The sequence below is a fragment of the Ranitomeya imitator genome, chromosome 8 (assembly GCF_032444005.1).
Source record: "Ranitomeya imitator isolate aRanImi1 chromosome 8, aRanImi1.pri, whole genome shotgun sequence".
In the NCBI taxonomy this organism is placed as follows: domain Eukaryota; kingdom Metazoa; phylum Chordata; class Amphibia; order Anura; family Dendrobatidae; genus Ranitomeya; species Ranitomeya imitator.
Window position 1 is genome coordinate 165,455,755 of NC_091289.1, and position 17,091 is coordinate 165,472,845.

Genomic DNA, 17,091 nt, shown 5'->3' on the forward strand with positions numbered 1-17,091 from the left:
GCCGCTGTTCTCCTGAATCCGGCGCTGTTTTTCTTTTGCTTCTGCGCCTCTCCATTCCTGAGATTTGGCCCCCTCTTCCTTGTATATAAATGTAAGCTTTGTAGCCAACTGGGCGTAGAAGATGATAATGAGTAGACTTGAGGGCCACGCCCAATTGGTTAAAAAGACTAGCTTTATATACAGGGAAGAGGAGGCCATATCTCAGGAACAGAGAGGCGCAGAATAGAAAGAAAAACATCGCCAGATTCAGGACAACTAAAGCATTTACACCAGATAATATATATATATTTATGGCAAGAGACAGGTCATGTTTAAATAGAGTCGCCAAAGGTGGACCATCTGATTTCCCGGCGGGCCGGTCTGTGCCTGCACAGCTTTAGTTACACAATCATCTTCACGAGTTACTGATAATATGTCAAATCTCACCGAATCCAGTCCGAATTCTGCACGGCCAGCTGGCACATGTTCAGGCGATGCCGACTTGAGACCAGACCCTAAGGAAGACACATAGGAGGACATCTCATGGAAAATTCTGATATAATCTGCCTTATTCTATTGCAAGAAAAGACAAAGGAGTCAGCGCAGGAAACAGTTTATACCCGGAGACCCAGGACTTGTGATTTAGGCCGGCGTCACACTCAGCGTATAAAAATACGGTCCGTAATTTACAGCCGTAATACGCAGAAAAGTCCCCAAAATAGTGGTCCGTATCTCCTCCGTAGGCAGGGTGTGTCAGCGTATTTTGCGCATGGCATCCTCCGTATGTAATCCGTATGGCATCCGTACTGCGAGATTTTCTCGCAGGCTTGCAAAACCGACATACGGACATACAATGGATCCATGTGCTCAAAAAATAATAAAAACATATATACTGTCTATATACATATATATATATATATACATATGTCATTGAGACACATATATATATATTAATATTTACTTCAGCGCGATATAGCAGAAAGTCGGTAATTCCTGGAAAGCTCCCAGGCTCGAGTTCATATGAGGACAACCAGCAGAGGGCGCATCACCGCGAATGAAGGTAACTACAGGTCACCTGTAGGACCTACATTACCTTCATTCCCCAGGGTTTTACAGGCATGAGCACAGCTGCATTATAGCAGAGCTCCTGCCTGTAAAATATTTTAACCCCTTCAGATGGATTTACATCGTGGGACGTTACAGATCATCGGAAGGTATGTATATTGTTGGTTTATTATTTTTCCTTTGTTACAGAGCGAGGGTTTTCAGGTGGATTGAGAGAACAATAAAATATTCAAACAAACTGTGTGTTCATTTCATTAAAATAATTTTTAATAATGTGTGTGTGTTTTTTTAACCATTTCATGCTATTGGATTAATAATGGATAGGTGTCAGAATTGACGCTTCTCCATTATTAATCTGGCTTAAAGTCACCTTACAATAGCAAGGTGGCATTAACCCTTCATTACCCCATATCCCACCGCTACACGGGAATGGGAAGAGAGTGGCCAAGTGCCAGAATAGGCGCATCTTCCAGATGTGCCTTTTCTGGGGTGGCTGGGGGCAGATGTTTTTAGCCGGGGGGGGCAATAACCATGGACCCTCTCCAGGCTATTAATATCTGCCCTCAGTCACTGGCTTTACTACTCTGGCGGAGAAAATTGCGCGTGAGCCAATTTTTTTCGCCATTTAACCCTTAAATTTAATAGCTAGAACGGCCAAATTTTGCACATACACACGACTGACATTAGTAGTGTGGAATATGCAAAAAAAAAAAAAAAATGGGGATATGAGATGGTTTACTGTATGTAAACCATGTCTCATATCATGTCGGGTTTAGGAAGGAGATAGGAAAAGCCGGCAATTGAATTACCGGCTTTAAAGCTATCTAGCGCTGTATGAAATATTAATATATATACATATATGTGTCTCAATGACACACATATATATATATATATATATATATACCTATTCTATGTGTACACATTTATTCCACCTATTCTATTGTAAGCTGTCAGTGTGATTTTACTGTACACCGCACTGAATTGCCGGCTTTTCTCTCTAACACCGCTGCGTATTTCTCGCAAGTCACACTGCTGGTCCGTGTGTAATCCGTATTTTTCTGGCCCCTATAGACTTTCATTGGCGGATTTTTTGCGCAATACGGTGACAAACGCAGCATGCTGCGATTTTCTACGGCCGTAGAAGACCGTATAATACGGATCAGTAAAATACGGCTGATAGGAGCTTGGCCATAGAGAAGCATTGTACCGTATGCAATCCGTATTTTCAGCACCTCTCTTACGTCTGTAAAACACGGTAGTGTGACGCCGGCATTAACATTAGATTTACATTTATTTTATTTTTGCCAATTAGATTTCCCATGAGTAAAATAAAATTTTCTTCAAAGGATTACTTGATGAAACAGGAGACTAATTTTAGCAGCTTGCTCCTGAAGTGATGGCACTATCCCACTGGAGGTCATAGAAAGTAATTGGATTTACCTTGGCAGAATTACAAGGGTCCCTGTGAACAGTCCGGAGCAATGAGAACGGTAATGTGACCTGGACCCTACACATCAGCCTCATTCAGACGGCCAGGCTGCACGTACGTGTTCTGTTCGTGTTTTTCACGGATACGACATGTACCATTATAGTCTATGGGGCTGATTAAATGTCCAGTGTTTTGTATTATGGATGAAAAGGGTCAATACCAGTCTATAGGTCTGTGAAAAACACGAACAGCAGATGAATGGCTTCATGTACAGTCCGTGTGCTCTACATATTTATCATTGCAAAGGATCGGAGATCTTTGTAATTTATTTAACCATATGTGAAAAACACTGATGACACACTGACCAAACACTGTTGACACACTGACCAAACACTGATGACACACTGACCAAACGCTGATGACACACTGACCAAACACTGGTGACACACTGACCAACCACTGATGACACACTGACCAAACACTGGTGACACACTGACCAAACACTGATGACACACTGACCAAACACTGGTGACACACTGACCAACCACTGATGACACACTGACCAAACACTGGTGACACACTGACCAAACACTGATGACACACTCACAAAACACTGACAACACACTGACCAAACACTGGTGACACACTGAACAAACACTGGTCACAGAATGACCAAACTCTGATGACACACTGACCAAACACTGGTGACACACTGACCAAACACTGATGACACTGACCAAACACTGGTGACACACTGACCAAACACTGGTGACACACTGACCAAACACTGATGACACACTGACCAACCACTGATGACACACTGACCAACCACTGATGACACACTGACCAAACACTGATGACACACTGACCAACCACTGATGACACACTGACCAAACACTGATGACACACTGACCAAACACTGGTGACACACTGACCAACCACTGATGACACACTGACCAAACACTGATGACACACTGACCAACCACTGATGACACACTGACCAACCACTGATGACACACTGACCAAACACTGATGACACACTGACCAACCACTGGTGACACACTGACCAAACACTGGTGACACACTGACCAAACACTGGTGACACACTGACCAACCACTGATGACACACTGACCAAACACTGATGACACACTGACCAACCACTGATGACACACTGACCAAACACTGATGACACACTGACAAACCACTGATGACACACTGACCAAACACTGATGACACACTGACCAAACACTGATGACACACTGACCAACCACTGATGACACACTGACCAAACACTGATGACACACTGACAAACCACTGATGACACACTGACCAAACACTGATGACACACTGACCAACCACTGATGACACATTGACCAACCACTGATGACACACTGACCAAACACTGATGACACACTGACCAACCACTGATGACACACTGACCAAACACTGATGACACACTGACCAAACACTGATGACACACTGACCAACCACTGATGACACACTGACCATTTTTTTGTGTACATGAAAAATAGTGAATGAGGCCTTAGGTCTGTTTCACACGTCAGTGTCTCCGGTACGTGAGGTGACAGTTTCCTCACGTACCGGGGCCACTGACACACGTAGACACATTAAAATCAATGCATCTGTGCAGATGTCATTGATTTTTTGCAGACCGTGTCTCCGTGTGCCAAACACGGAGACATGTCAGTGTTCGTGGGAGCGCACGGATTACACGGACCCATTAAAGTCAATGGGTCCGTGTAAAACACGTACCGCACACGGACATTGTCCGTGTGCAGTCCGTGTGCCGTGCAGGAGACAGCGCTACATTAAGCGCTGTCCCCCCTACTGGTGCTGAAGCCGCGATTCATATCTTCCCTGCAGCAGCGTTTGTTGCAGAGAAGATATGAATAATAGTGTTTAAAATAAAGATCTATGTGCCCCCCGCCATCCCACCCCCTGTGCGCCCCCGCCCCCTGTGCGCCTTCCCCCGCTGTTCTGAAAATACTCACCCGGCTCGCTCCCTCGCCGGCGCTGCTTCCTGTTCTGGCCGCATCTTCTCCTGTATGTGGTCACGTGGGGCCGCTCATTTACAGTAATGCATATGTGTCTCCACCTCCCATAGGGGAGGTTATGACGATGATGTCATAAAGGACGTAGAAATCCCACGTTTCTGATTCAGCGACGGGCACAGTATCGACGTAGATGTCATAATGGTTGCCATGGCGACGATGATAAAGGTTGCCTCGACCAATCAGTCTGCCTCGAATTCTGGAATCATCATTGTCCATATACTACGGGGACATGCATATTCTAGAATATCCGATGCGTTAGAATTGGGCCACAATCTAGTTATTCATATCTTCTCTGCAGCAAACGCTGCTGCAGGGAAGATATGAACCGCGGCTTCAGCACCAGATGCTGGTACGTGTGGTACCCAGCACGGTGCGTGTGGTACCCAGTGGGCACACGGGCGGCACACGTGTGCCACAGAAATGTAGGGGCACACAGACACGGATAATTCCGGTACCGATTTTTTCCGGTACTGGAATTATCTGGACGTGTGAAACCGGCCTTAGGCTGCATTCACACATTCTCTGCAAAAGTGTTTTTTTTTTCCGGAATCAAAGTAAAACTGCACTGTTTTCTTTTTTTCAAAAACTGTTATGACTGCGGCAAACAAACCACAGCATCGCCACAACATGTGAACACGGCCCAACTCTCCCATGCACAGGATCACTCACACTGTATTCTCTATGAGAGAGGCTGCCAGGCTTCTTAAAGGGACACTGTCACCTGAATTTGGAGGGAACAATCTTCAGCCATGGAGGCGGGGTTTTTGGGTGTTTGATTCACCCTTTCCTTACCCGCTGGCTGCATGCTGGCTGCAATATTGGATTGAAGTTCATTCTCTGTCCTCCGTAGTACACGCCTGCACAAGGCAATCTTACCTTGTGCAGGCGTGTACTATGGAGGACAGAGAATGAACTTCAATCCAATATTGCAGCCAGCGGGTAAGGAAAGGGTCAATCAAACACCCAAAAACCCCGCCTCCATGGCTGAAGATTGTTCCCTCCAAATTCAGGTGACAGTGTCCCTTTAAGTGGCAGCTTAGCTAGCCGAGAAAAAAGGATCAGCAGTCCGAAATCGTAACATCATATAATGGGGGAAAGACAGGTGACTCACATAAAGCGTAGACCAGGGGTGTCAAACTGCATTCCTCGAGGGCTGCAAACAGGTCATGTTTTCAGGATTTCCTTGCATTGCACAGGTGATAATTTAATCACCTGCAGAGAATGATTCCAGCACTTTGTGCAATGCTAAGGAAATCCTGAAAACATGACCTGTTTGCAGCCCTCGAGGAATGCAGTTTGACACCCCTGGCGTAGACTGTTGGATGAGCCCTCCAATACTGCCAATGTTAGTCTCATGTGTATGAGAGCATGTAGGATATCCTTACATGTTCACGATTTTTTATGCAGTTTCTCTTCTTTTATGCACTATTGAACTGGGACTTAAGAACATAAAAAACCTGAATGTGTGAACACACCATTCAGTTGCCATACACAAAGTGAAAATTTGCCAAAGCATCTGATTTTGGTGGAATTGGCTGACAATCGAAAGTGATTTCTAAAATCCTATTCACATCCACATGAAAATGAAATAATGCAGCGTGCTCATTTTTGTGCAAATTTTCGTTGCGGATTTGACACTATTCAATGCTTACTAATGTAGTCGGGTGAAATCTACAGCAAAATCCGCAAGAAACACATGGATCTGTCATAGATTTGTGACCAAATCCGCAGTGGAATATTTTCCACAATGTGTGAACTTGGCTACAGAGACAGAGAGTGTTTAAGGTGAGGGTTTCTACAGTGTTCATTTTAGGACATGATCACATATTAAAGTCAAACATCAGAAATACTCTGTCTGATACCTGACTCTGATACCTGACTCTGATACCCGATTCTGATACTGGAGTCTGATACCTGACTGATACCGGACTCTAATACCCGATTCTGATACTGGAGTCTGATACCTGACTTTGATACTTGACTCTGATTCAGAGTCAAGTATCAGAGTCAGGTATCAGAGTCAGGTATCAGAGTCAGGTATCAGAGTCAGGTATCAGAGTCAGGTATCAGAGTCAGGTATCAGAGTCAGGTATCAGAGTCAGGTATCAGAGTCAGGTATCAGACAGAGTATTTCTGATGTTTGACTTTGATATGTAAAAGTCAGGTATCAGATTCAAGTATCAAAATCAGGTATGAGAGTATTTCTGATGTTTGACTTTGATATGTTATCATGTTCTAAATTGAACACTGTAGGTTTCAGGGCCATCAGCAGCCACATTTTGGAAGGCGTTGTCTTTCTTATAATTTGATGGTGAGGGAATAAGTCTACAGATAACCCTACAGGGGAAAGGAACAACAGAAAATAGCTGAGGATGAGAAAAGACTGAGCATCAAAAATGAAAGCTAATCAATGTGAAGCTCTGAACGGAGAAGTTATCAGGCTGGAAGACTGGAGGACATTAAAGGCGACTAAAAGCATGAAGGGAGAAGGAGGAGGCAGCCTGGCCGACTTAAGGGCGAAGAACAATAAAGTAAGCTGAAGGCAGAGACAAGACAGACAAGAATGATAGGTCGGTACCAAAAATAACAAGCGCTAGATAAGAATCGTCTGGAACAGGAGAAGCGTAAAAAAGCATAGAAGACAATACAGCAGAGTCTCAGAATATTCACTTTGGAGATGGAATTCAAAGGTTTGATAATTGCCACAAATGACATGTGTTCTGTAAACTATCGTCTGTGATGAGAACGCAATGAATTTCATTTACTAAGACAACATATTCCTACAATTTAGTAGCATCGAAAGAAAGAACACCAATGAGAAGGGTGCGATGAAATAAGTCTGATCAATTAAATCAGCCAAAATTGTATTGAAGTGTAGCATGTCAGCACTGTCATGTAGTTTATAAAGGAGGAACTGCTAGATACACTATCATCTAATAATCCCCTTCACATACAGTGTAAAAATCATCATTATTAATCTGTTACCCAAATTTAAGGAGCACCTGTCACCAGGTCAAAAGTGGTCAGTTTTTTATCTTATTTTATTCCCACTGCTCCCCTGAGTATCCCACTTTTTGTCTTTTCAAAATCCACTAAGCCGTTCCAGAGATATAGCCCTTTTTATTTACTGCTAATTTTTATGGTCTCTATGAGGGGGGCTCCGAGAATTCCCTGAGGGCGTGTCTGCATTATTAGCCTGAGCCACGCCCTCTTCGTAAAGACCGTGAACATTAGGAGCAAATAAAAAAAGCTCATATCTCTGGATCCATAGGGCGGATTTTAACAAAACAAAAATGGAATACTCAGAGGAACAGTGGGAATAAAATGATCACAAAAACTGGCCAATTTTGATTTGGTCACACGTCCCCTTTTAAAGAGTTTAATCCAGTTATAACCAACATATCATCATTGTGCAGAGCTTGAAGGGGGCGTGACTCATTTTGGTACTCTTTTCCTTGTGTGATGCACCAACACTACCAGGCTTTACATTAACTGAAATTCCCTCAATAAAATAATTTGAATTATTACCAAAATAAAAAATGTCATTTTCTATGCTGCGGATTTCTGTTAAAGACGGGATTAGGACAACGCTATCAGGATTTATCTTCTAATATCCACAGGTAGCTGAATAATCATTCAATTTTATTATTACCACTATCGCAGCCATAAAATATGCATTGCAGATAATGACAAGTCACCCGCAGTGGAAGAAAGCAATGCTCTTGTTTGAGGACTGCAGCGAGAAAGATATTTTGATAAATGACGACCTGAATGCTTAGCAGAATTGTATGTAATATTGTGCAATTCTCTTTTCACTCTGACGGATCCTCTGTAAATGATATACCATTTCAGGAATGACTTGTATTATAGCCTGCCGGCAATTAGTGATTAGTATTAATGGGAAGAAGTCATCACTACCGGTCCCTATAGACTAAGGCATCCGGACAACGCCATAATCAAGGACATACAAACCATAGAGGCCGACCATTGACCCAAGGGTCAAATAGAGAGGGGCGAATTGACTGCAGGACACTTTAGGGGTCTGAGGCTGACGTACCGGAGCCCAACCATCTGCCTCCTTCTTGTCGGAATCCTCTGCGTCTCTTCTGATTAGAAGGGTTAGCGCCGGGCTGACAGATCAGAAATGACCGGGTCTACAGTTCAGGCTAATGATTCCGGTAGGCTGGAGGACTCCAGTCATAGCTGTCGGACCGGGGTCGCACAAATCGATTAGCTCATCTCTATTGGCAAACATTAGCCGCTTCTAACTTGGGTTGAAAAAAAAACCTCAAGGGCCAATTTTGATTTTTGCCATGGGGTCCTCTTCTCCAATATGTGCGTTGCATGCAAAATGATGTCTATTAAATATACCCCAGGCGCCAGAATATGTAAATCCGGCACTTTGCAGCTCGAAATGGTGGTTCCATAAATTATAGACAGCTGAAGCCTAAAACCGGCGCCACAAGGAGACTAGTGATTATTGATTAATATCGATTGCTTGTTACCTGCACAAACACAGACATAGGAAAAAAACATAATTTTCTTTTATAGGAAAAATAACATTGAATCTGTACCAATCCGCACCTGTTTCCCGTAAGAATCATGGACAGGGGAGATGATTCCACCAATCACGATAAACCGTCCTGTTTTATGCAGGTAATCTCGGGCTCTCTCTGCAAACAGAAAATGGATTACGGTTAGGAATCCACAAGAAACTGAATCTAAAGGTAAAATAATGATCATAGGGACAAGGATTTATTTTTTTGCATTTCCTATTGAAAAACGCTACAGTCAGGCCCTCCCTACCCTAAGAGGGCTGCTAACAGAGAACAGTAGACTACATATAACTGAACAGTAAATTATTGATAAAATAGGCGTTAGGACAGGAAAGAAAGAATTGAAAAGTACCATACTTATATTAAAGGGCTTGTGTGATGTTAATATACATTTTCTTAGGCAGGATACAATGGCTGCATTGTCCAGATGACATAGACGGTGCAGTCATTGCTTCCGGTTCCAGTGCAGACCAATGGAGAGGCCTATACTGGATCCACATGGGTCACAGCAATAATCCATGCCTAAAATTTCTTTTTTTTTTACATCAGACAACCTTTTTAAGATGGTCATACATGTTCAATAGCTGCTGGCGACTACAAAGCTGATATCTATTCCTCTGGACTTTTTCACACACATGAATACAGGACATAATGAATAATCCGCATGTCATGAGCCACAGAGAATTCACATTTTTGGTATTAAAAACAATTATTACTGTGTTAGGTTATTCCTATATGTGAAAAAACGTGAAATATCAATATAAAAAGGCCTGTTGTCTTTGGATAAGCAGATAAGAGGATGTCCTTCAGGTGATCGCTTGCGATTGGAGGGTAAATCTGGATTGAAGTGTTTCCTACAGCGCCTCTAGAGGAGAAATCAAGCATAACAGTGTCCGTTGAAATGAGTAGACTGTCTGTATAGTCCATGCATGCACGGAGTCCTCCACGGCTAGAGAAGCTCTTAGTAGCTGCTGTCCACACTGAACATGGGTCCTGAATGAAGAGACCCTTCTTAACTATAATAGGGTGAATATTCTAAACTAGAAAACCCCTTTTAATTATAAACAAACAAAAAAAAACACAGAGAATTTACAATTAAAAAATTTAGGATGGAAGACTATTTTTCATCCCTCTTTTCTCTTTCTTACATGGTCTCTTATAGAAGAACATATGCTTATAAATGAATTACATCTCCGATAATGGAAGCATCTTCAGTCTCTCGGAAGATTACTAATGTGTCCTGCACCGTCTGACGTGACACTGAGATCTGTATTGGATCAATCCAATTAAATTAGTGAAATCCTCAGAGACTTGATAAGAATATATGAAGAAGACAAGAACCAGATATTGGGCACATTAGTTTTATAAATATATACTTATTAATTTTTGTCAATTATAAACCTCTGAAGTTCACTATTTGTTCGTGGAAGTCTAGCAGCTCTTACGAGGACGTTTCACAAGCTATTACTTTAAAGCGAACCTGTCACCATATAAAGTAGGGCCAGCACCTGTACACCCTCATATACAGCATTGTAGTATGTTGTATATAAGTCCCCTATTATACTCACCTATGGAGCGGTCTGGCCCGATGAGCGTTGCTAGACTTGATCCGACACCTCTTCTCTTAATGCGGGCGGCGCATGTGCATGACAACACTTTGCTCTGTCCTCGGCGGGGCAGAAAGAAGTACGCCTGTGAGGGAGCGTGATGGGGGACACTTTATGGATGAAATAGGATGAATCAACCACACGACGCAAGAAGTAGGACATCGATCGCAAGAAGAGAGGAGGCGCCGGCTTTAGATCAGAGATTATCATCGGACCAGGCCGCGCCGCAAGTGAGTATAATAAAAGCTGTTTTTTGTGTTATGCAGAGCACATTGGGGACATATATACAGAACATTAGAATGCTGTATATGAGGGTGTGCAGGTTCTGGCCATATTTTATATGGGAAAGACCTGGTGACAGGTTCCCTTTAAGCAAGTTCCAGGGGAACGCTGACCTGCACCCTTTAGCTCTAGTCAGGGATCTGGACTTATGCAGGGTGCCCGGAGTTATGTCCATGGAGTGGCTGCTGGCTGGTGGAGCGAGCTGGCAGATAGAAGGATTGACAAGAGAAGTTGGAGAGACATAAAAACAAGCCAAGGTCAGGAACTAAACACCAGGCGATTCAGGGACTAGACAAAGCAACAGGCCAGGGCAGTACAAAACTATAACTAGCAACTGTAAGGCCGGCGTCACACTAGGCGAAAGTAAATACGGTCCGTTTTTTTACGGCCGTAATACGCAGTAGTTGTCCCAAAACACTTCCGTATTCAATGCGAGGATGCGATTTTTACGCACAAATTTATCCGTGTGTCATCCGTATGGCTTCCGTACGGCGATTTTTTTCTAGCTATTAAGTTAAAGGGTTAAATCCCGGAAAAAATTGGCGTGGGCTCCCGCGCAATTTTCTCCGCCAGAGTAGGAAAGCCAATGACTGAGGGCAGATATTAACAGCTTAGAGAGGGACCATGGTTATTGCCCCCCCCTCCTGGCTAAAAACATCTGCCCCCAGCCACCCCAGAAAAGGCACATCTGTAAGATGCGCCTATTCTGGCACTTAGCCTCTCTCTTCCCACTCCCCTGTAGCGGTGGGATATGGGGTAATGAAGGGTTAATGTCACGTTGCTATTGTAAGGTGACATTAAGCCAGGTTAATAATGGAGATGCGTCAATTATGACACCTATCCATTATTAATCCAATAGTACGAAATGGTTAATAAAACACACACACATTATTAAAAAGTATTTTAATGAAATAAAGACACAGGGTGTTTTAATATTTTATTATACTCTTAATCCACCTGAAGACCCTTGTCACCTGAAACAAAGTAAAAAAAAACCAGCAATATTCCATACCTTCTGTCGTTACAGTCTTGTCCCACGCTGTAAATCCATCTTCAGGGGTTAAATCAGTTTACACCCAGGAGCTCTGCTAATGCAGCTGTGCTCCTGACTGTAAAACTTGGTGAATGAATGGAATGCAGGGGAATGTACTGTAGGTACCTCGAGTCGCGGTGATGCACCCTCTGCTGAATGAATTCATATGAACTCGATCGTGGGAAAATATTCTGAAAAGTTCCCAGGCTCGAGTTCATATGAGTTCATCCAGCAGAGGGCGCATCACCGCGACTCGAGGTAACTACAGTACATTCCACTGCATTCCATTCATTCCACGTCTGCAATGAAAGTGCTGCGCCGCCTGGCAACAGATGCAGAGATAGTAGGGGCGCATTTAAATATCCCTAGTGACGCTCTATTTAAAGGGGCTCCATAACATTATTTAATAAATGGATCTAATATATGTGGTGCAGTAAAAAATCTGTAGTGCTGGACGGAAGATATATTTCTCCCAGCAGAATAAGTTTTGGCCTGTTATTTTCCTAAGGATGAGGACCTGCAGTGATGTCACGATCACGTGATCAGCCCATGTGATGGGTACCTCACCTGTGGGTGTGGCTATAGACTATGTAAGGCTACGTTCACATTAGCGTTTTGCGGGGCTGCGTCGGGCGCAGCCGCGGCCACGCATGCGCCCCTATATTTAACATGGGGGCGCATGGACATGCGTTGTCTTGCGTTTTGTGACGCATGCGTCTTTTTTGGCGCAAGCGTCAGGGTGCAGAGGACGCAGCAAGTTGCATTTTTTTGCGTCCAAAATCATGTTAAAAAAGGACGCGTGCGTCACAAAATGATGCATTTTGCATGCGTTCTTGTTTGCGTTGTGTGTTGCGTCGCCGACGCAGCACCGCACAACGCAAATGTGAACGTAGCCTAATGGAGTTTCTTCTGTTTGGCACATGTTAGTCTGGGTGTGGAGCTAGGCTGGAATGAGCCTGAACTGGTTTCTCTGCCACACATGTCACAAAGGACGGTGACATGACTGTTAACAACCCTGGGAATGGCACCTGGCGGAAGCCGCTGACCTGGCAGCCGCTCAGTTAAGCCCGTCCCTTGTAAGGGTGAGTCTGAGACCAATGGTTCTCCAAGCTGGAGTATGGTTGGTTTTTCTCTTACTTTCTGTCTTGGACTGTTTAAAGTGTCAATAAACCACTGAAGTTTGGACTGGAAGCCTGTGTGTTGCCTCATTACTGCGGCCCTACCATTGCTCACCTGAGCCAATCCCCACATATAAGAGATCACTAGAAAATATGCTAACAGTGTAATATACATAATAGAGAGAAGCTGTATGGTTGGGGTGTATTTGCTTACATATAACATTTCCATACAGGATTACATTTGCACAATACATACATTGATTGATAATAATGCATAAATATACATATGGCTCACTCATTTACATTTTCAAGTCTAGGATTACCAGTCAATAGATTTATTGTAACTATATGGAATAATGTGTAAGGAACAGCCCATCTTAGTAAAGGTAGAGAGCAGTATAGTACATAGAGTAGAACAAGTAGAGACTAGGACAACACATGTACTACAGGTAGAGAGCAGTACAGCACATGTAGTACAGGTAGAGAGCAGTACAGCACATGTACAGGTAGAGAGCAGTACAGCACATGAGGTGCAGGTAGAGAGCAGTACAGCACATGTAGTACAGGTAGAGAGCAGTACAGCACATGTAGTGCAGGTAGAGAGCAGTACAGCACATGTAGTACAGGTAGAGAGCAGTACAGCACATGTAGTGCAGGTAGAGAGCAGTACAGCACATGAGGTGCAGGTAGAGAGCAGTACAGCACATGTAGTACAGGTAGAGAACAGTACAGCACATGTAGTGCAGGTAGAGAGCAGTACAGTACATGTAGTACAGGTAGAGAGCAGTACAGCACATGTAGTGCAGGTAGAGAGCAGTACAGCACATGTAGTACAGGTAGAGAGCAGTACAGCACATGTAGTACAGGTAGAGAGCAGTACAGCACATGTAGTGCAGGTAGAGAGCAGTACAGTACATGTAGTACAGGTAGAGAGCAGTACAGCACATGTAGTGCAGGTAGAGAGCAGTACAGCACATGTAGTACAGGTAGAGAGCAGTACAGCACATGTAGTGCAGGTAGAGAGCAGTACAGTACATGTAGTACAGGTAGAGAGTAGTACAGCACATGTAGTACAGGTAGAGAGCAGTACAGCACATGAAGTACAGGTAGAGAGTAGTACAGCACATGAGGAGCAGGTAGAGAGCAGTACAGCACATGTAGTGCAGGTAGAGAGCAGTACAGCACATGAGGTGCAGGTAGAGAGCAGTACAGCACATGTAGTGCAGGTAGAGAGCAGTACAGCACATGTAGTGGAGGTAGAGAGCAGTACAGTACATGTAGTACAGGTAGAGAGCAGTACAGCACATGTAGTGCAGGTAGAGAGCAGTACAGCACATGTAGTACAGGTAGAGAGCAGTACAGCACATGTAGTGCAAGGAGAGAGCAGTACAGTACATGTAGTACAGGTAGAGAGTAGTACAGCACATGTAGTACAGGTAGAGAGCAGTACAGCACATGAAGTACAGGTAGAGAGTAGTACAGCACATGAGGTGCAGGTAGAGAGCAGTACAGCACATGTAGTGCAGGTAGAGAGCAGTACAGCACATGAGGTGCAGGTAGAGAGCAGTACAGCACATGTAGTACAGGTAGAGAGCAGTACAGCACATGTAGTGCAGGTAGAGAGCAGTACAGCACATGTACAGGTAGAGAGCAGTACAGCACATGAGGTGCAGGTAGAGAGCAGTACAGCACATGAAGTACAGGTAGAGAGCAGTACAGCACATGTAGTGCAGGTAGAGAGCAGTACAGCACATGTAGTGCAGGTAGAGAGCAGTACAGCACATGAGGTGCAGGTAGAGAGCAGTACAGCACATGTAGTGCAGGTAGAGAGCAGTACAGCACATGTAGTACAGGTAGAGAGCAGTACAGCACATGTAGTGCAGGTAGAGAGCAATACAGCACATGTAGTGCAGGTAGAGAGCAGTACAGCACATGTAGTACAGGTAGAGAGCAGTACAGCACATGTAGTGCAGGTAGAGAGCAGTACAGCACATGTACAGGTAGAGAGCAGTACAGCACATGAGGTGCAGGTAGAGAGCAGTACAGCACATGAAGTACAGGTAGAGAGCAGTACAGCACATGTAGTGCAGGTAGAGAGCAGTACAGTACATGTAGTACAGGTAGAGAGTAGTACAGCACATGTAGTACAGGTAGAGAGCAGTACAGCACATGAGGTGCAGGTAGAGAGCAGTACAGCACATGTGGTGCAGGTAGAGAGCAGTACAGTACATGTAGTACAGGTAGAGAGCAGTACAGCACATGTACAGGTAGAGAGCAGTACAGCACATGAGGTGCAGGTAGAGAGCAGTACAGCACATGTAGTACAGGTAGAGAGCAGTACAGCACATGTAGTGCAGGTAGAGAGCAGTACAGTACATGTAGTACAGGTAGAGAGTAGTACAGCACATGTAGTACAGGTAGTGAGCAGTACAGCACATGAAGTACAGGTAGAGAGTAGTACAGCACATGAGGAGCAGGTAGAGAGCAGTACAGCACATGTAGTGCAGGTAGAGAGCAGTACAGCACATGAGGTGCAGGTAGAGAGCAGTACAGCACATGTAGTGCAGGTAGAGAGCAGTACAGCACATGTAGTGCAGGTAGAGAGCAGTACAGTACATGTAGTACAGGTAGAGAGCAGTACAGCACATGTAGTGCAGGTAGAGAGCAGTACAGCACATGTAGTACAGGTAGAGAGCAGTACAGCACATGTAGTGCAGGTAGAGAGCAATACAGTACATGTAGTACAGGTAGAGAGTAGTACAGCACATGTAGTACAGGTAGAGAGCAGTACAGCACATGAAGTACAGGTAGAGAGTAGTACAGCACATGAGGTGCAGGTAGAGAGCAGTACAGCACATGTAGTGCAGGTAGAGATCAGTACAGCACATGAGGTGCAGGTAGAGAGCAGTACAGCACATGTAGTACAGGTAGAGAGCAGTACAGCACATGTAGTGCAGGTAGAGAGCAGTACAGCACATGTAGTGCAGGTAGAGAGCAGTACAGCACATGTAGTACAGGTAGAGAGCAGTACAGCACATGTAGTGCAGGTAGAGAGCAGTACAGCACATGTAGTGCAGGTAGAGAGCAGTACACAGGTAGAGAGCAGTACAGCACATGTAGTGCAGGTAGAGAGCAGTACAGCACATGTAGTACAGGTAGAGAGCAATACAGCACATGTAGTGCAGGTAGAGAGCAGTACAGCACATGTAGTACAGGTAGAGAGCAGTACAGCACATGAGGTGCAGGTAGAGAGCAGTACAGCACATGAAGTACAGGTAGAGATTAGTACAGCACATGTAGTACAGGTAGAGAACAGTACAGCACATGTAGTACAGGTAGAGAGCAGTACAGCACATGTAGTGCAGGTAGAGAGCAGTACAGCACATGTAGTACAGGTAGAGATTAGTACAGCACATGTAGTACAGGTAGAGAGCAGTACAGTACATGTAGTACAGGTAGAGAGCAGTACAGCACATGTAGTACAGGTAGAGATTAGTACAGCACATGTAGTACAGGTAGAGAGCAGTACAGTACATGTAGTACAGGTAGAGAGCAGTACAGCACATGTAGTACAGGTAGAGAGCAGTACAGCACATGTAGTACAGGTAGAGATTAGTACAGCACATGTAGTGCAGGTAGAGCGCAGTACAGCACATGTAGTACAGGTAGAGAGCAGTACAGCACATGTAGTGCAGGTAGAGAGCAGTACAGCACATGTAGTACAGGTAGAGATTAGTACAGCACATGTAGTACAGGTAGAGAACAGTACAGCACATGTAGTACAGGTAGAGAGCAGTACAGCACATGTAGTGCAGGTAGAGAGCAGTACAGCACATGTAGTACAGGTAGAGAACAGTACAGCACATGTAGTACAGGTAGAGAGCAGTACAGCACATGTAGTGCAGGTAGAGAGCAGTACAGCACATGTAGTACAGGTAGAGATTAG

General features: G+C 44.3%; 1 protein-coding gene across 2 annotated transcripts in view; it reads right to left on the minus strand.

Annotated features, from left to right (window-relative positions):
- NMNAT2 (nicotinamide nucleotide adenylyltransferase 2) overlaps nucleotides 1-17,091 on the minus strand; it is a 79,594-nt gene that overhangs the window by 12,863 nt on the left and 49,640 nt on the right. For both annotated transcript variants that reach the window (XR_011315089.1, XM_069737748.1), the window contains exons 2-3: nucleotides 9,134-9,222; nucleotides 427-494 (exon numbers count right to left, since the gene is read on the minus strand). Coding sequence is in view for 1 of the 2 variants with exons in the window: in XM_069737748.1 (XP_069593849.1) it covers nucleotides 427-494; nucleotides 9,134-9,222 (157 nt within the window). In the remaining variant the exon portion in view is untranslated. The remainder of the gene's footprint in view (nucleotides 1-426; nucleotides 495-9,133; nucleotides 9,223-17,091) is intronic.